Source organism: Azolla caroliniana, unplaced genomic scaffold (genome assembly GCF_043228905.1).
Source record: "Azolla caroliniana isolate FFs.n. ecotype wild unplaced genomic scaffold, voAzoCaro1.0.p SCAF_1, whole genome shotgun sequence".
NCBI classification, from domain to species: domain Eukaryota; kingdom Viridiplantae; phylum Streptophyta; class Polypodiopsida; order Salviniales; family Salviniaceae; genus Azolla; species Azolla caroliniana.
Window position 1 is genome coordinate 1090668 of NW_028230436.1, and position 21217 is coordinate 1111884.

Consider the following 21217-nt stretch of genomic DNA (forward strand, 5'->3'; position numbering starts at 1 on the left):
ACATACAAATGGAACCTATAAGCCTTTCCACATTAATTGCTCACAAGTGGAACCTCTTCATGTAACATTGGTTTGCATAGTCTAGCTTATACAACTCACTTGTTGATCTGACTTATCTACCCACTTGAAGCTTTATCCCATGGGACCAAAATGCAAGGGTCTAATTTTATTAGATTTTTCCTTACAGTCAAGGATCAAATCAAGAGTATTAATGTCAAATTGGTAATTCAAGTAGAGGATATTATCATGAAGTTTTCAAAGAGTTGATCATAAGCTATGTCTTCAGCAACGATAATCACCTCCAACAAAGAATCAAGGGGGCATCCTTTGTGTAAACTACTTACGGAGGGGAAGAGATGGTATGCAAGTTTCTCTCTCTCTCTCCAACAATGACTAGTCAGGTGCTGCATAGCTCAACTCCAAACAAAGCAAGCAACTTGTAATAATCACTTATTGCTTCATGGGAGTGAAGTATTCTAATCTCGAGTGGGTGGAAATGCTTGAGCTACAACTCTCTTAACCAATTAAGTGGCAAAGAAAGCTACTAGCTTAATTACAATACTTTGGCTAATCATTAATGAACATAGTGTTTGAAAGTAGATCGGGCACACAAGCACACAAGAAAAGGTCAAAATAAAACAAATTTGTAAAATAAAACAAAATAACCTATTATCAATTCAAAAGCTCAATTATTACAAAAAATCTAAACATAAGTTTATGGAATAACAGGACTTTTTTAAAATTCTGGGAACTACAATCTCCAGTGGATTACAATTGCAAAACTTGATGAAGGAAATATACTCCTTTTCAGGTCTGGCAAAAATTACATAAATGTGGCAACTTCAAGATATTATGATGGCTCCAAATTTTAGGTATCATGATATACCCTCATAGCTTTTCGCTAAGCATTTCTCTGGGCACTCCATACATTTTACCAAAAAATAATTCATTTATGACAAATACAAAAAAAATGTTAACAAACGTATCCTCGTCCTTGAATCAATCCTCGATCCATCCTCCGAATCTCCCTTGAACTGGAGGATATTGTGGTAAGTTAGCTTGTTGTGCACGTTCCAACCGGTTATCAAACAAACGATGTGAAGAAAGTAATGCCGGATCCACAACATGATCTTGTTGCTGAAGCTGGTGTGGAACATAATTCAAAGAAGGGGAAGCAGAAGAATATCGTGGAATTAAGTGGTTTTGTACAGGCAATGCAACTCTACCAACTGTGCTTGGAAAGGGATTAGTTTCGGTTTGAATACTTGCCAAATCATATGTCCTATATCGATCTGCTTGAGACCCATAGGCAAGCATACCTCCATCTACCATAGCCTGATAATTATCAGCATTAGCCCTTCCTCTCCTTCCATAACTAAGCTTATCAAATTGTCCACTTGTTGCTTGACCATATTCATTGCCATAACGTTCTATCAGATTTATGGCATCATTCTTAACAATTGAATCACACGATGGATCTTCATAGACTCTTCTCTGTCCATCAAGATTGTAAGCATCTTGCCTCCTCGCATTATGATCCAAATAGTTTGTTGTGTGGGCTTCCTGATATCTCCTTCCTGGTGAGGCTTGTCGACAATCTTGATACCTTAATGCTCCAGTTTTCCCATAATTTCGATCTTGATCTTTATTCACACCTTTGCTCGAGTAAATGTCCAGGTCAACTACAGAACTAGTGCTATGGCGATGTCTCACGGGTGATATCTTTCTATGCCCGTCAAACTCTATACTGCGCCTATCTGACCTAATCGGTGACCACTTCCTACTCGATTCATATCTATCTAGTGTATCATGAGACCACTTCGCACCGGACGATTTCCTTCCACTTGATTCACTTTCGTTAATCAGCCGATGCTTCTCAGATGACTTGCTCCGTTGCCCATCACTGTCATACCTATCATTTGTCTTTCCTTTCCATGAAGTGTCAGGTTTCACTTTATCAGCCATTTCCCTTTTACAATGCTGATCTTTTCCTTCAGTGGCCTTTTCTTTGGGTGATTCCCTCTTCTTCTCTACTTTGAAAAGGTCATTTCCTCTTGCAACTCCCTGAACTGTCACAGATCCTTTTTTAAATGGCCTCTCAGACATTAACAGTTTTTCAGCACCATCCCAGGAAGGGGATTTGTTCACAATAGTGGGGTTGGGCTTCTGTATATTATCTTTAGCAATATCATTGGAGATATTTGGTAAAAGATGGCTATCCACAGCAATACCATCAGTCGTATTCAGTGGCAGATGTCTATCATTACGAATATCATTTGAACTATTTGGTATCACATTTTTATCATTAGCAATACCAATAGAAAGTGTTGATGGTGAGTGTTTGTTAGTCCTATTTCTGCTTGCTAACTTGGGCAAGTTATTTCCATTGGAAGATGCTAGTGTAGCCACAACCATAGGATCTGTGGGTAATGCCTCCCTTTCATTCGAAACACATTCTGCAGCTTTCCTTCTTGCAATTGTACCATTATTCTTCTTATCTATATCAGAATTGGAAGCTGGCACTAATAATGTATCACGTGGCTCTTGCTGAGGTATCCAAGGAGTCCCAAGAAACTGTGTACTTGTTTCTGTCGAAATATGGCCCTTCTCCAAAGCTATTTGTTTGTGTCTTGATGTCCAATCAGATCTACTCCACAAATACAGGGGCGGGGCAACAGCATTCCAATCATTTAATGGGTTCTCATCAACATCCACTGAGCCTGGTAAATAAAATGACTGCAAGTGACCCATTACATGACTTAACTTTATTAAAGACAAAATGATCTTACTGTTTGCAAATTAAGTCTTCAAACTAACCTTCCCTTCTAAGAGATCAGGATCTTCCCATATCAAGTCATATTTTTCACGTTTTCGATCCAGCCTACAAATGGTTTTTGAACCACGTTGAGTGCACAATTATAAATATGACCTCCATAAAAAACAGGTACAATCCATAAACAAGAAATTTGTTTGATCATGTCTTCCAATAGTCATTATTGAACCCACTAACTTAGAAATAGTTCATCCATGTAAGTGTATATTATAAAATTTCCTGCAGTCCAATCCATGATACGCAGAAACAGTGGAGCTACAGGTATTGTAGCTTCCTGAGCCTAGTAGTAATCTCTCATCCTTTAATTTCAGCACTTACAGTCACTTAAATTGCCAGGTGTTTTAACTTCGATGTAGCTCTGCTTCCACATGTAGCTACAAACAAGTCACCTACCATAATTTTCTACTAAGACCCATTATTTGCTGCTCTCATGGATTAAAAAAAATCACACAGCTTGTAATATAATACAACACCACTTTCTTGTCCACTACAACCATGTTCTTGAACGTGAAGGTTGAAGTATTGTCTCATAACTGCACAAATCATAGCATAATTTTCTACTTGGATAGTAAGAGGGATAGCTTTAAAACGAACATATTCTTGTTGCACATAACGAGGCATACTGTTCCCATCTCATTATGAGAACACAATGATTTAAATGACTGTTGAGATTACAGTCATTTAGATATTGGGACTGACCTTTTCGGAAGAACAAAATTAGCAATAGCAAATTTGGTACTGACCTTTCAGTTTCCTTGGGAACAATCAACACCACAAGCTTTGGTTTAAACTTTAGGGCATGATCTATAAATTGGTTTGCAAGTGCTGCCTTTACTCCAAAAGGTGGATTCAATCCCATGATCTGCAATGCACCCAAATCATCAATTAGTATTGAGAAAACAACTCTAGCTCTAAGTCCTCATTCTTGATCTTAATGACTCACAAGTCTGCTGCCATCAGGTAAGTCCTCTTGCTTCACTTTAAACCAGTCCCTCTTTGTGAAATGGAAGTCATTCTGAAACAGCAGAATGTAAGCATACACCTTGCAGTTATAGAACTCTTAATATCCTAACTCTACCTTACAATATTTCATGATGTGCTATTATGCTGCAGAATATATGACAACTTTTGAGTCACTTGCAAACTGAGTTCTCGATGGGAAAAAACTTATAAAGATTGAAATCTAGCATGTTGAACTTTCTAAAAAGTAGTGAAATGACCAAAATATTGGATGCTTACAAGAGAACAATAAGAAATATGCATACATCATGATTAAATGTAAAGACAAGCAATTGACTACAATAAAACATCATGAATGAATGAGAGGGCAATTAATTGACAAGAAGAAAAATGAAATTAGGATTGCAGGTAACCAAAACCTTGGGATTACTAGTTCAATGCAATAAACTTACATTTGTCTGAATGGCATCAAAATTTTTATAGTTGCACTGTTTCCCAAATTCATCTAGCTTCTCCTTCATAAGGAGTGAGAATTCATTTGCCCCACAGCAGAAATCAACGACCTATAAAGCAAACGAAATCAAGCAACATCTTAAAAAACAATGGTGGGGAAAGAGAGACAAAAAAGCATGCCTATATACAAGTTGTGCTTCAAAAAAACTCGTAGTTTCCTGCTATCAAAAATTTATTCAACTTACAATGCACCATCCTGAACTTTAACTTCAATAGAAACACTGCAGAATTGTTCTTTAATTTATCAAACGCTTCTCTATATGTGGATGCCATCTTTAGGGATAATTCGTTCTTAGGTAAATCCGTGAGGTTAATAAAGATGTTTGAAAACTTTCTATGATCAAAACATTTCCCAAGAGAAGAAATAGAAAAGAACATCATGTAACACTGGGAACCACTAGTAGGACAAACAGATAAACAAGTAATTGACAATAACAAAGACAGCCCCCATTCTTTCAAGCTCTTCATTAATCAATGCATTGCCAAATATAATGGTGTCCTATAGACCATTACCATTGCGCATTCCATCTTTTTCTAACTGATATTTTAGGAAAATAATCCAACTAAATTGTTACAAGAGAAAATATCCAAACATAGAAAATTCTAGACAAATTTACGTCTACATAATCTAGAATAAGGTTTGAAAGTTCTGCGCCTAATAAGCAATTAGTATTAAATCATTTACCATATCACCTTCATCCATATACCAATGTAGCCTATCAGCAATCTGAAATATAAGCAAAGGAATTGTGGAAAGGTCAAACAGAAGTTAATAACATGTACAAAAACAAATACCATTTAAAAATAAGAATAAAAAGATGAGCTGATCCATAAGAAAGCAGTTTTAAGATGCATAAACTGTGATGCATGCGTATGGTGTAGAGTAGCTGTTATGGTTCAACTTGTGTCAGAGTTTTATTGATGAGCATTAAACTGAAGATCTCTAGCATTAAGGCAGATACCCGCCTTCCAATGACTTATGAGAATCTGATACATTTATACGTGACGAGATTAGCTAAAAGAAATGTAAGGTTTTCAGATGTCATATGTTTGTTCGACATTTGCTCAATTAATTCAACACAGTAATTAAGTACAGAGATAATTAATTAATGAGAAACTGATTAATGGTAATGTTATGAGCGGCATGAACAGGTACATGAACGAAAAAAAATACAAAGACATCCGAAATTATCCTTTCTGCATCAGCAGACGCAATGTGAGCAGAAGCATGGGAAATGTGTGATAAAACTATGGTCCAGAATACAATCGAAATATTACAATTTAGATGATGTGCTTTTGCACTTGAGTATACATTCAACTGCTCCGAAGAAATAAAGACATCCAAGGGGAATTATACTGGACCACGAAAGTGAGAAAATATGCCAGATATGTTACTAAAATAGCAAAATAGTAGAAAACTAAGCTAGGAATATTAGATCAAAAAAAGAAGGAACCAAAAATATAGATAGAGAAGCAAAAAATAATGTGAATAAAAGGAATACACCCTTTAATCTTTATTGCAATAGCTTTCGATCTTTGCAATTTTATATCATAGATGTTCCTTTGAATTTTCTTTTCATTTGTGCTTTATATTATTTCCTTGCAAAGTGTTAACTTCAAATTTCTTAATTATGCCATAGGCTATGTAACTTCCGTACTGAAAAGTTCAAGCATCATTATCATTTCCATGGTTGTTTACGTACCCGTATTTAACGTTTAAATACGTATAGTACCTCATCATTTGTATAGTACATACTATACCTCAATGTTGTTTAGTCAAATATCATGTTCATTTGTCCAATACGGTATTTAACGTTTTTTACAATATTATAGATATTTTTTAGAAAGGTAAATAATTTTCAAATTCTAGAAGTATTTAACGTACTATACGTAAAATACGCACTTTACATATTTTATAAGTATTTAACATATTAAGAAAACGTATTTAACGTATTTTTAAATTGGGAGGTACTATATGGGTATTAATACGTTAAATACGTATGGTATCCGTACAGTACCTAACATACCTAACAACCTTGATCATTCCTACGTAATGTATATTTTAAATCAAATGAAGACAGTCAATTCTTCCTTTTGAGAGAAACCTTCAACCTAAAGACTATGGCCGACCTTTTAATATGGATCAAACTAATGATGAGCAAAAAAATAAGAGATTAAGAAGAAGAATGGATTGAGGATGCTTAAACACTCCAATAACCCCCGAGTGAAGGACATGGGACAAACATAAAATACAATTGGTGCCCCATACTACCAATATTATCTTATGGTATACCTTAGTTGTTGAATAACAGATCCAAAATCTCGACAATGTCTCAAAATACCATAACAAAGGGGACGCTCAGTATCTAAGGCTCCCAAATCAACACATGTTCTCATGTGTCATAGGTCCTTATGGGTGTGTTCCAGTTCCTAGGATAACCAGTTTCCCGATTATCCCACCCTTAACCCATCACAACCAGCTATAGAATTGGTCCGTAAGATTATGCCTATAATAACTTTAGTATTTTTAGCAGACACCTAACAGCCCCTTAGGAAAAGAGGACTGCCAGATTTAACCAAAATACAGCCATCAATACAGTATTTTATGTCTTCGCTGAGGCTATGGCATATATCATTACCTGTGAAAAGAGGCACTGGTGTGGCTACAATACAACCATCATTACCCATTCAATACATTTAAATATGGACTGTGGATCCATAATTTCATGCACAATACTTTCTCCCCTTGTTGAGGCTAAAATATAATACAAGCATATGTAGAGGAAGCTTCAGTAAAACAAATATTTGCATAATTATTTCATTCAAAAGATTGAGCATTTGAAAAAAAGTAAAATGACAGTAAAAAAGAAATGCAAACCCGTTCAAGTTTTTCCGTTTTCGTGAAGTGCCGACCGTAGGAAGTGTACCTTGTACCATAAAGAAATGGTGACAGATAAACTCGCAAATCATTCTGATCATTCACAAAAAATAACAAAACCAGTCAGGTGTGTCCAAGATAAATCCACAAAGATTAGTACATACGATTATAAAAATATTGCCTTGGGAATTTTTAATAGTCATGTTATTCATCAGTTTGTAAATACTAAACACACATTCATGAATTTGACTTAACAAGGACATAGGAAGCATACACAACCAAAGAAAATGAAAAACAGAGAGTGACACATGGAATGTAGAATATAGAAAAAACCACATGCACAAGATACATGTGCCATTGCCAGTAACTGTCTATCGGGTAGCCACTGTCATTTGCATAGCCTGAATCCTATACACTATACAAATTTATAATAGGGCCCATGAGTAGCAGAAACCTTGATTAACAAGTATGGTAATGAGTATAGCCTTTTCCAACTTGTAGTATCAATAATAGCTATCCTTTTGTTATCATCATCCAGATCATGTTTTTTTACAACTGATTGTACATAGTTTAAGGCAGTTCATTTTGTTATTCGCATAGCTGAAGTTATCGCTTCAATCCTGGGCCCTATAAAAGTGCCTTCAATTTTCATTCTCATTTATCAAGCCTTCAGGTGGTACATAAACCTTTACATGTTGTCCAGTTCTATATCTTGCACAACCCACTTGGAGGCTTCTACTCTTCTCAATGTAAAAGACTGCATATAATTGTAAAACAAGTTTATCAGATCATAAGGTATAATACAAACCAAGTTTGCTTCCTTGTTATCTCCTTAATGGTATGAGACCTTCCCTTGTTGTATATAAGCATCATTCCAATTTGCAAAGTATCTATCAGTATTGTTAACACTCAGAAGGTATGAATTACTTTTATCAACGTCCCTGTGAAATGCAAACTCTATCTGTGTCTCCATAAAATGCAGTTCATGCTGAACTGAAATGTGGAATGCGTGGAAGATATCCTCAGATGTGTGAAACCACATAAAACAATGCACTGTCAACACCATTTCACAGTTTTCATTCCTTACTTTGATTTTTGACCTCTTTGGGTTCTTATCAGTCCACAAGTTTCCTACAACTTGTTCTAGACTGCCACCCTTATTGTCAGGACGCTATCAATATTTCATCAGTTGACATGATTCTTCCTAACGTTAGCAGAACATATTTCAGTTTCTGAAAAGCTGGGGAATTTGTCTTAATGTTACAGTACTACTGGGTTTACTTTGCTGGAATAATCAGACTCTTTTTAGAATTTTGGTAGATCATGTATAAATTTCAGATTTTTCTCTGAAATTTTCTACTTATCCACACCAACATGCTTCAGTCCAACATGCCTGACATGTTTCAGGCTGAAATGGTGTGTTTTGGAGATGATATATTTCATGGAGGATCATGATGTGTGATCACTGATGTATAAAGGCAGACATATATACATGTATTGGATATCAATCACATAAGTAGTGTGTATATTCATATCATATCCTAAGTTGACTGAATTTCTCATATTATCAAGTCTTCTACCATCATTTTCTACATATGCAATTTTAAATAGAGAAAAACTCAGGAAATAACCAAGTTTTCATTTTTCCACAACTGTCCCTGAACAACCCCAAAGAAGGATAAAAAAGGGGTAAACTGATCACCAACTGCTGAAATAGCTTGCTCAAGAGAGGGGTTAGCAAAGGTGTTTGGGGAAACTTAAGGGGCATTTGGGAAATTAAAGAAAATCCAGGATCTTGAATATAGCATCTTAAACCATACCCTACATATTTCGAGATACTTGACCAAGTGAGGAGAGCATTTCATTTTTGCTTCCTCAATACTACCACCATTCTCAAGGGTCTCCACAGCTTTCTGCATCCCCTGCAATGAAGGCCCATCAACACGATTGTCTTTTCATTAGCTTAGTAGTGTTGTAGGAATGAACTAACCAGCACATTACGGAGGCTTTCTCTTACCTTTATTATTGACTCAATTCTGACAAGAGAGTGCTTTCTATAAGCAGTTTTAGGATTTGCACCCCTATAATTCATAGGCACTTCATGCTTTCTCAATACACTCTCCAATGTTACCCTCGCTTTGGCTCTTTGAATGATGCTATCCACCCTGTTTAAACCACAAGATTAACCAGGTCGAAGAATACAAACAAATCATAGGACAGCTTGCTGAGTCAGATTTCACTTACATCCTTCTTGTTTCATTGCTTACAATACTTGATTTACCCAAACAAGACTTGCTTTTCTGCAGGGGCTGTTGTAGACTTGTATTAACTGCAGGTTTAAGCTTTACACCTGTTCCACTCACCTTTTCCTGCCTCAATAAGCCATCTGGATCACATTTTTCATTGCTTTGGTCAACATTTTCACAAGACTCTGTGGTCTTTCCATCATGCTTTATAGAAGAGTCTAGCTTTCTTAACACAAACACAGGAGGACGTCCACTGGACATGGCACCATCCAGCTTCTTCTTTATGGAAATTGGTCCAGAGGAAGCTGTTGCAGTCTTCTTGTGTAAAGCATCAGCTTCTGATGCCATTACAACTTTCTTTCCAACTATTTGATTCGAGCCATCTTTGTTTCTCTTCTTAAAAGAATCTACCTTGTTCCATTTTGCTTCTTTTTCCATTTGTTCCAGTTTATTATTTTCTGATGTTCGTCTAGCTGTGGACATATAACCTGTAGGAAACTTCACTTGACTCCTTGCAGGTGTCCCCAGCTTTGAAATTATAGGATGCCGCCTGTTACAAATAATATTCTACTACCTAAGATAGATATAGAGAAAATATTCAATTATCTTTCCATGAAAGGATCTTCCTACTAAGAAATGTCAGCAAAGTATCGCAAACTATCCATGTTAGCTTGATTTCAGGTTACTGAAGGTAATTAATCCAAAACAAGCTGAATTGTGTTATTCATGTCTACATATAGCAATGGGCATGATTTCGGCTCAAACCGAACCGAACCGTTAAACCATTGTTTAACGGTTTATTGGTTCCAAAAAAATTTAATGGTTTGGTTTGGATTTTCGTAAACGGTTCAGTTTCGGTTTGGTTTGGTTCTAAAACTCCGGTTTATAGGTTTGGTTTAAAGGTTTATAGGTTTTTGGTTTAACTTTTTTTTTACCTTAATAGTTTATTAATTTAATGGTTTAATTAATGGTTTTTTATTGATTTAATTAATTTAACTTAGATATTTATTTAATTTAATGGTTCAATTAAAGTTTCTTTTATTGATTTAATCAATTTAACTTAAATGCTTATTTAATTTAATGTATTTTTGTTTATTTAGATGTTTAATTAGTTTGATTTAAATGGTTAGGTTTAAATTTTTTTAACTTTTCCCTAAACGGTTAGGTTTAAATTTTTTATTAAATGGTTCAGTTTGGTTTCAACTTTTCCCTAAACGGTTTGGTTTGGTTTTTGTTTTATATAAACGGTTCGGTTCGGTTTCTTTGCCTTGAAACCAAAACCGAACCGTGCCCATTGTTATCTACGTATATTATGAGTCATAACTAAATGCTTCAATTAATGTGATCATTTAGATAGACAGCATTATTTTACACATTAACTCTTCAATCTTTATATGCTGCGATACAGCTTTATTTAATCATCTCTTATATATAGAGTACATACCTTCAAGGAAATAAATTAAGAGTTTGAAGTTACAAATATAAGGTCTGAACAACATTAACAAAAGAACCAAGTAAAAGTTTACTTGTTTGCCTGCAGCATCCTGCCGAAGAAGGCACAAACAAAATATGGTTTGTAATGGCTCATGACCATATGCACACTCTCATGAGACAATAGACAACAGATTTATCTATCAGTCTGTGGCCAGACTTAATCTGAATATATATGGTTCGGACATAGAACTAGGGTTTCCTCGTATATGCTAGAGCAAGCTAGCATTATGCTAGCTTCTTTACCTTCTTGGTCGCCTCAATCGTGAGTAGAGAGATATGGCTCCTATTTGTAGAGATAAACTGTTGATGGTCAGGGGGTAGAGCCATTCTCCCAAGGGGTTAGCATGAGGGGGAGAGAGAGAAAGAAAGAGAGAGACAATGACTTAGAGAGGCACCTTCTACTATTTCATTCATGCTTCACACAAAGACTCTCACTCTCATCCATCCCCGTACCTCTCGTACGGATAACACATATGGCACGCCCATGGGACAGTGCCTTGCATGTCGAACCCACATGACCACATCCTAAACATCAACATCGATCCTTGAACTCATTCGACCAGAACTCCCTCGGATTCAAGCTTCTTCTTGTATCTTCATCATCACTATTGTATTTTTCAGCATCTTGAACCATCTTCTTGATTTCCTCCTTGCTCAATCTTCCCTTGTCATTTAAGAAATCTTGCAGAAGTTGTTGCACCTTCAGAATCCTCATTAATCCTCCCACAAGCACCATATCATGGATGCTGCTCTTGTCCACCTTGGCATCACGCAAGCACTTCTCCACTGGCTCCATGCACTTCCTTGTGATTTTGAAGGATGACAAATAACCCTACTATTACTAATTTTCCCTGCAACTGCATCCATTCCAGAAGTAGAGATTATTTTAGCATCCTCTTCATCATCGTAGGGGGTTAAAGGCACTTCAGGGATATGCATCTCATCATGGTTTGTGCCATTCTCTAGTAGTTCCAATGGGCATTCCAGGATTGAGGTGAGTCGAGGATAGAATGCCTCCAAGTCACTTAGTTCTCTCTTTTGTTGTTCTGCCACTTCTGAGCTTTCCTCACCTGAAGCCATGAATAATGTAGCATCCAACAGGAACTTAGGAGGTTTGCTCCAAGAATTTCAGGACAGATATTCAACTCTGATTCCGTGCGAGCTCGTTTTGCATGAAATCTTTGAGGAATATCATACATTTGATTGTGATAATTATTGCCTGACAGATCTGATCACTGGTTGCCCATGTCACAGATTTCACTCTCCCACGCCTGTTAGCCCTATTAGCTTCACTGCGTTTTATAGCAGAGACATGCCCACTCGGGTTTAAACATGCCACAGCGGCCATGGCAACGACCAAGGATTAGGTTTGGGCAAAATAAGGCTTAAATAGTTAAAAAGAGTTAGAATCTCATCACGGTCGCCAAGTGATACACAGGAAAGAGGGTGGGAACTTCCACCGCATATAATTCATCGACTTCTTCTCCAAAGGGGGTTCATCGTAGGGCGTGCCAAGTGTTGATGGGTGGGGGGTGGTGCCAACAAGGGGGTTGAGCATGAGGGGGAGAGAGAAATAAAGAAAGAGAGAGACAATAACTCAGAGAGGCAACTTCTACTATTTCATTCATGCCCCATATGGGGTTATATAGTTACATGAGGGTTACAAATCAAGAAGATATGTAGGGTAGTTCTTCCATATCTACACACATGCACACACATATGCATATATTTATACACATACGAACATTCTTACTCACTTTTGGGCACATTACACATACACTTACAACACAGACTCTCGCTCTCATCCATCCCCATACCTCTCGTACGGATAACATAAACACCATATACAACGTATAACCATGGAGATCATGGCTGTGTTATGGCGCAGAGATATCCTTCATCAATCATGTCAACCAATGGATCAACCTTCTGCCCACTGACTCCCAGGGTGTGCAGTTTTTTGGGTGATCATTCTACATAAGTTGTTGATTTCCGTGGGAATAAAAGTTTTTCAATTGCAGTCTCTCAATATTATGCACTTCTCTGACAACTATCTAGATTCTCTAACTACTCTTAGGGTACCAACTCTTTTTTCTCGTGATTTTTTTGAAATTTTTGGTACTATCTTACTATAAAAAAAACATATAACATGGCTGACTCAATAAAGTTGTACTAAAGCTAAAATAAGGCTAGTAACAAAAAATCTGCAACTAAGACCTAGCATGCCAAAAAAGCATCCCACCAAAAAAATTTAACCTAGAGTACAAAACCTCCGTATAAAAATCCCAAAATCAAATCAATCTTAAAATAACAAAAAGGCCAAATACTATCTCATAGAGGTCTCAGAACCATCCTACCCAAGGATGGATGTGTCAAGTTGTACCTTTTACAAGAAAGGAGGCAACGCTGAGAAGTAAAACTTTGTTCAAAGGCTCCACATAAGGAAGAGTTCCCTCGGACTTGCTTCTATAAATGATGATGTTGGAACATATTGACCAAAGCATCAAAGAGGACAAATTGAATCATCATAAAAAACTGAGGATATCCATCCTCATCAAATAAAATACATGAGGAAACTTGCAAAACTTCCCCTATATTCTAATAACTTACCAAACTGAACTATTGACGAATTTACTAATCAACTTTACGACGATATGCAAACACCGTCATATATTTTTGCCTAAATTTCTATTCAAGATAAAAATCACGATTTTTGTTATAGGTTTTAGGGTTAGGGTTAAGGACGATGATAATCATGATAAAGATAGACATTGTGTAATGGTGGAGATGATGATTGGTATGATGGTGAGAGAGAACATGAAGAACAAGACAAGCATTGCGGGGTGGGGGGTGGTGCCTAGAATGGCTCCACCCCCCTCCCAAGGGGGTTCAACGTTAAGGAGAGGGAAGAGAGAGAGAGAGAGAGATGAAAAGAGAGATAGATAGAGAGAAATGATTCCCCTTTCATTCATTCCCCATAAGGGGGTTAAATAGTACAAGAGGGGGTAGATACAAAGGGGTGTAAGCCCCCTAGAGCATTCATACTGGACACTCACTCATACCTCCTCGTATCCATCCACATGCACACACGTGTGCATGTGTTCACATATGTATCGACTCACAATTACATTTATGCCCCCTACACATACACAACATTATGATAACATTCGACCCTCGCTCATCACACTTGACTCTCCGTACATCTCGTACGAGGTAACAATTTTCATGAACTATGATTCAGCTCATACCAATGTATTATACTTTAGGAAAATATAAACATCAACTGATGGCTAAAAGGGATTCAAAAACTCTTTTGGTACAATTTAACAAAAACTAACCCACAACTTATCTAAACACTTTCTACGACTCACTTGCAATATATAAGAATTCGATTTAGCAGAAGACCATCCCAGGCTCTCGTAATCTGATCCTCTCCTCTTGGTTCATCCTCGATTTCCTCGTCAAATAGAATGGAGCTGCAAAATGTATTACAGGAGCAAATTTGTGTTATTAAACTTACATATGGCATGGCTTCTTTCTAAACTATAATATTTCAAGAAACTTACGCAGGGAAACATTTGCGATGCCAAACCCTTGGACACCTTCGGCAAATGCCAAACTGTAAATCTCTCTCTTCTTTCACTTCCCCTTTTCCACATTTCCAACACTTATGCATAGGGCACACAAACCCTTTTCCTTCATTTATCATTTGAGCAAGAGCAATTTGTTCAATTTTGTCATTATCTTGTAGAATCAATTCCGCAGCACACATAGGGTGATAAAAGTGACCACACATAGCTGCATCACAAACAAATACCTGCAAAAAATATTTTAGCAATGTAAGTAATCTTAGATTCCGTCACCCATACAAGCTGATCAATGTAAACTTTGAAAGGAAGGATAAGATTATTTCTTTGGAAGTACTGAGGCAACCCCACTTTTCACATAGAGGTTGAAGTAAACAATTTCTAACATACGTTATTGAGAAGTAATGGTACACATTGGAAAGGGCGCAGTATTATTAATCTTTTGAAGGTATATAAACCTGTGTATTGGCACCTCAAATGGAAGCATTTGATCACTTCATTGCAAAAACACATAAAGAAAGATACCTCTTGCACAGCACCAGCTGTCTCATCTGAACACCCAAGTTCTCCACATGCATAGCATTGATGTTCTTTTGCTTCACAATTTGGACAATAGAACTTGTCCATCCTCTATAAAGCAAACACTTTGTCAATGTTTTCAGTCCAGGCTACTGGTAATTCACAGTAAACATGCAAAAGTGATTAAATGATTCCAAACCTCCAGCTTAGATTTGCTAAAACCCAATGTTGAGCAATTGACGTCATCAGCACCTTGTGCATTTTTATGGACATGGAATGACCTCATGCATGGACCATCACATCTGTTCTCAACCAAAATGAACAAGATGTATTTGCCCCTTTAGGTTCGAAAAATATGATACCTCGTATATTCAGTCATTAAGGAGGAAATAGATCAAATGCAGACATTTTACCCAGTAACTTCACCACCATTGTCACAAATACAACAAACAGTTTCGAAAAGATCACCAACTTCATCATCTGCATCTTCTCCAAAACCATTCATTTCCTCGTCCAGCCCTAGTCCTACTTCTAGCTTGCTTCTTTTGTACATGTGATGCAGCTCAGCTTCATTATCTTCGCCATCAGAGACATGCATCCGCTTTCTATTACTTTGTTGACCATCCTAGAGACAATAAGACACAATGAAAAAGAAAAATACACAAGATCCTCTACAAATGAAAAATATAGTAATACATTTACAGAATCCCACATGAGGGCAAATCCATCAAATCATAATGCGAGTCCCTTGAATGTTATATAATGTAAGTCCCTGACATGACAAACAAGTTCCTATCACTCTAAATTATGGAACTTCCATTTTGCATGACAAATGATATTCAAACTTAGCATTTTTTTCTTCATTAGGTATTGCAAAAGTCTAGCACATTATAAAGACTTGTATTAGTATTCAAGACTATTTGACCAGTACTTAAATATTTGGGAGAAGAGATGCGAGACTCAATGGCAGCACCACTATTTGTTTATCTGAACATTGTATAATTGTGAAACGTGGGGAGAGTAATTCTCCACTACATTCATGCACAAAACTTGTATAGCCTCTCTGGTAGTGCCCTGTCCCAAGTTCTACTTGTCCTTTTAAGGACATGGCCAATGCCCTTTCCTAGAGCTACATGGAAAAGACATCCTTGGATACCAGCACTATTTCAATATGAGAATTTCTTTGAGATATGCTAACTTTTCTTGTCTTTTACATGTTCACTGTTCCTTTCTTTTCTTCTCTCTTCTATTTTTCTTTTATTTGTCTTTTCTTTCCTGTGTCCATTGTTCTTTTTTTTTCTTGACTACTTCACAGAGTTACATTACAGGCATTAAACAATTAGACAGAGAGCAAATAAAATTAAAGAAAGAAATACATTCCATGTTTTGAGGTCAAATTTGTTTAGAGCACATCTTTCCAAAACAATAAGAATTGCATGTCTTGTCCAATAAGCAACCACCCCAGCACAATACATTTATCTTTACACATTATAGTCTTCTAAAAGTAAAATCAAAACGAAACAGATGCATTATAATCACATGATTTCATTAAAAAAATTGTATCCTGACCTCTGTTCCTGCGAATATTGATGCCTTTCTTGACAAGCCTATATCTATAGTCTGGAGAGCCTGCAGCATAGCATGTGTAATTTTGGTGAGCATTGAAAACGACTGGAAAATTAAAGTAATATATAGAAATATACCATGGAGGTAGCCAAGCGCCCATTGGAAGAAATAAGATGTTCAATAATAGGTAGATGCAAAGGCAAATCTTTACGGCTTGGTTCCACTGCCCAAGAACTGTAAACAGAACATAATTTAGCTGTCTTCACAACATTTTACACTGGTTCAAGCAGAAGAAGAAGAAAATCCAAGTAAATGTGTCATCATATGTGTACTTACGGGAACAGATCCTTCACATGATCCCATGCAGCTTTCTCTGAATCTTCAAGGTTGACCAGAGCATAATTGAGAAAATGTGAGACACTCAGAATGCTTCTGATAGTCTCCTCATAACTCTTCCGTGGCTTCAACAACTTAATCCTGAGAAATAAAAAACACGTCTTTTTATGAGACGAAATCCAACGGTCTTTGAACAATCATAGGCTTGATTTCAACAGCTTAATCAGGAGTTAAATAGCACAGTATCTTGATTTCCATCACCCAATCGTGGGGTTAAAAGAAAGTATATATTCCAACGAGACCGGATTCAGTAGCCTTTCAACCAGTCATAGCCTTGGTTTTTAACAAATTAATCCTAAGGTAAAAGAACCAGATAATAGGGCAGAAAAAGGAATGTCGATCACATACTCATATTTGTTTCTTTTTCAACGAGACCAAATTAAATGGAATATTCAGCAACGAAATATTATCAGGAAGCATCCAGAAAAAAGAGATATTTCATAGTTACATACCAGTATTTTTCTGTTCTCAGATGAAAGGTCGGCTTCATCTCTCCTGATAGCTCAAGCTTCCATGAGAGAGCTCTAACATACAGACACATTCCTTTATCTGAAGTTCCTCTCAAGTATATCTCCATCCCTGGAACGACCTTCTCGTCATCCTCGAATGAATAAGGCAGCACAGAGAAAGAAACGGGCGTTTCGTCTCCCGAGACCAGCCAGTAGTTACTCACGCTCTCGTGTTTGATCTCTATGTCATCATCAGAAGACGCATATCCACGTCCAGCTCTGTCATCAGAAGTTGTAGTTCTGGTTGGATTATGTCGATCATCTTCTGCATCCAATTTGTTCCCAGACATGGAGATGGTAGAGAGATAGGACGAGAGAGAGAGAGAGAGAGAGAGAGACGGTTTTTGCAGAGACTAGGTTCGACGGAAACGTTCGATCAGAAAAAGAGAGAAAGGAAACGCGTTTCGACAGACAGAAAAGATCCTCACTGAGATTAGAAATAAATTTTTTACTGTATTTTGTTTGTGTTCTTATTTTTTAGTGGAGGTGAAAAATAAAAAATTTAAATCGAAAGAAGAGGCCGTGAGATTATGTATTTACCAGATGGTTGCTTGCTTGGTTGCTTGGTTGCTCGATGCTCTGAGTAACTTCTTGTGATGTCGAGCCTAAAGAGATATGAGGTTGTGGCCGGCCACCATGCTCAAAGGAGCAAGGAACGGAAAAAGAAATATTTAGCCGAAAGACTCAAGGAGTAGAGCACAATTAATCATATGGACAGACATAGCCAGTTGAGAAGACTTCCATTACGTGAGTCTCGTGTATTTAAACTTAGACTTGGATGGCTTGAACCAAGCCACCCTAATAGGCCCTTTCCTTTTAGTGTGATTTATTTACATCCCTTGGGCTTCCCCTGCAACACTTCATGCCCTGGAAAATGTCATCGATAAAATAGAGCATTATATTTCTTGAGGGCGAGTTATAGAGTACATTAATTGCTTGAACTTGCCAAATGTGAGTAATGCAACACTAAAGGGACAAGCTCTAGATGACCAACTATGCAATAGATGAAGCATGGAAGTTAGTGCATGCACGCATGAAGAGAAGTTGATCAAGAACAACCTTCATGTCAATAAAGGGTTCATATGTAAAGGGAAGCAATCGATGGTTAACAACGAGTCTTCTAGCCATCAAAACTTTATTAGAGGATTCAAAGTCATCGAAGCCATAAGAGAAGTGTCAAAGGAATCGATAAAAGAAACGACAATGACATGTTGTAATGTAGAATAACAATATGTATCATGCTATTGTGATAATGGCAAGGTTTTTTGTTAAGAGCATGGACTATGTATGGGTTATCATGCATCGAGGACAATAGAACCTATTTGAGATGGTCCATCTTGTGTCTAATAAGAGAGACAAATTGTGTTCGTGGGAGGCATCTTCTATGGATGCTACATACCAATGCATGGATTGAGCGAGAGAAAGAGAGTGGATGAAAAGGTGTTGATCGAGTCAAAAGCGTCAAGAGATGGGATATATGTTATGCATGTATGTATATATGTATGTAGAAATAACCCAAATAATGGAATCTAACTATAGTTTAGTTATGATTAGGTTAGTTAGGAAAGAAGTGCTCAAGGAATCTAATTTGGGCAACACATATAATGTTGAGGAATATATAGTGTTTGTACTTACGGATATGGGATTTAATGGTGAAGTTGCATTCAATGCACCACTTTGCATTGATAGTACCTGTATAAGTGACACATAAGGATAGTATGTATTGTTTCATTATATCCCAAACTATTCACATCTATTTTGATCCCTCCAACTCTTGAGTATTATGCGCTCATTGTGATATCTACTAAGTCAACAATTAAGTGCCAAGTTATCAATCGTTGTCCTTGTTTGGTGTTAACTAATTAATTAAGTTTTTTTGTTTTACTACTACTGCATTAAACCCTAACAATACTAGTTTGGGTCTTATATGTCAAGTTGAGGGTGGGTAACCATGAAACCGAAGGCCTCAAGTTGCAATAACACTCAAGTGACAACTTGATATTGTCGGCTCTCCTAGGTGAGGAATTACACCATGTTCTCATTGGAGGGTGAACATGTTATAATAAAATAAAACAAAGGGACTTTCATCAAGAATAGAAAACAAATACCATTGAGCTAGTTTTGAAATTGGTGCATGAGGCTCCCAAGCTTTCATATATATTTCAATGACACTAAGAAATGGATAATCAAAACTAGCTTAAATTGTTATTGATCAAAAGAAAGCTTAATCAAGACATTTTGACTTTAAAACTACCCAACTAAAAGAAAACACCATGGTTTTTTATTACTCAAAACTAAATGTTTACCAAAAGAATCACACCATTCGTTAAAGGTAGACCACAACGAAACAAGAAATAAGAACGATGACAAGTTCAAGGTGTCCACAAGGGCATTGTCGTGACACCATAGCAATGTTTGAGAACTTCAGTGGTGTTAACGCCTAATAATGGTCGTGAACAACCCATGGATAATGGAGGCAAGTGATACTTTGAAAACAACATAAGAAATTTATTCATTCTCTAATACCAATGCCAATATTTAAGAACATGACATTTATAACATGTTTTTTTGCACATAGTTGCTTTATTGGCATTTGGCTATCATGATGTGTTGACACATTGGGTGTTTGTAGCCATGACGCGACGAACCTTGGAGTAGACAAGCATACCTAACCATCTCTACCAAAGTGATAGGCCACAAAAACTGTATAGTAAGGTGACCAATAACTCATTGTACCCATCTTCAAATTAGAAACATTCAACGGTGATGTTAGGACTATCTTCGAGAATAGGTTACGCAATTTTGAGTCTATGTTGTTTAGGGGAAACAAAAGCATTTGCATGCATGGTTATTTGTAACATGAAATTTTTAGCAAATAAATATACATGCTAGGTACTATTTTCTATTTCCCCATGCATTTGAGGTGAATCATAAAAGTTGGTTATAATAGAAGAATGCGAATGTATAAATAAAGAAGGATCTTAACATCAAATAAATTTCACATAAAATTTGCTCATGATAATCTTGTGATATTTCTCTCATACTCAATGTGAGGCAAGAGGTTTCTATAAACAATTGTTGTTCAAGTGCATGTATGATACGTGGCATGAACTTGTAGAGTTATATCTTTAATATCTATATCTAAATATCTGAACATTGTAGTCAATGGTTCTACAAAGTGGTATTCGCCTTTTAAGTGTAGACAAACTCTCTTTTAATATCTTATTTATCGAACATGTGCTTGTATGTTTTACTCAACATATAGACTAGTATGGTTACATTTCGTTCACCCAAAAATTGCTCTTAGTTTTGGGGCATGAAATTTTCAATAATTTATTTGTGGCCACGGAATAAGTAAGTGACAAGAAGAATCTGCTATAAGCAATTTACTAGTTGTAATACCAAAATAAGATGGTTCATGTAATTAAAGCCAAACTACAGGATAGTGACCCGCCAAAACATGTATGAAAGTCACTCAAAGGGCGCACAATGAGCAACAAAGTGTGCAAATTTGATAATGTTAAGTTTGATTGTCTTCCACATGTTTCATACAATTTCATGCTCTTCTCTCTCTCTCTCTCTCCACATAACACATATAATTACAGATGGTTTGTTATGATATGTGTATGCTTGTCGTAGGAGTCCATCGAACACCCGCACAAACGAGAAGACACATTAGGCCCATGGTGGATACACAACAACACATAGGTGAGCCT

At 36.7% G+C, this 21217-nt stretch overlaps 1 protein-coding gene across 2 annotated transcripts; it reads right to left on the reverse strand.

Moving 5' to 3' along the window:
- Positions 1–714: 714 nt before the first annotated feature.
- Positions 715–17889, reverse strand: EDM2 (ENHANCED DOWNY MILDEW 2). 2 transcript variants are annotated; one of them, XM_087315823.1, is made up of 19 exons: positions 17445–17889; positions 16933–17073; positions 16734–16830; positions 16600–16659; positions 15444–15655; positions 15230–15332; positions 15037–15141; positions 14491–14741; positions 14296–14400; positions 9429–9980; positions 9202–9349; positions 9005–9106; positions 7185–7277; positions 4992–5033; positions 4246–4356; positions 3777–3848; positions 3577–3695; positions 2818–2881; positions 715–2736 (listed from the first exon to the last, which is right to left on the reverse strand). In XM_087315823.1, exons 1-19 carry the CDS (start codon positions 17789–17791, stop codon positions 1000–1002), a joined length of 4461 nt encoding a protein of 1486 aa, XP_087171949.1. In that variant the 5' UTR covers positions 17792–17889; the 3' UTR covers positions 715–999. The 2 variants fall into 2 exon arrangements, with proteins under 2 accessions (XP_087171949.1, XP_087171957.1); XM_087315831.1 differs by having other exon boundaries at positions 2545–2720.
- Positions 17890–21217: the final 3328 nt, after the last annotated feature.

Bases quoted from the DNA above. Each gene is read 5' to 3' on its own strand.
- EDM2 (XM_087315823.1), bottom strand. From the start codon at position 17,791: ATGTCTGGGAACAAATTGGATGCAGAAGATGATCGACATAATCCAACC. The intron at 16,660-16,733 runs GTATATTTCTAT...GCTATGCTGCAG, and splicing joins GGCGCTTGGCTACCTCCATG to GCTCTCCAGACTATAGATAT. The intron at 15,656-16,599 runs GTCAGGATACAA...TATTGTCTCTAG, and splicing joins CAATATTCGCAGGAACAGAG to GATGGTCAACAAAGTAATAG.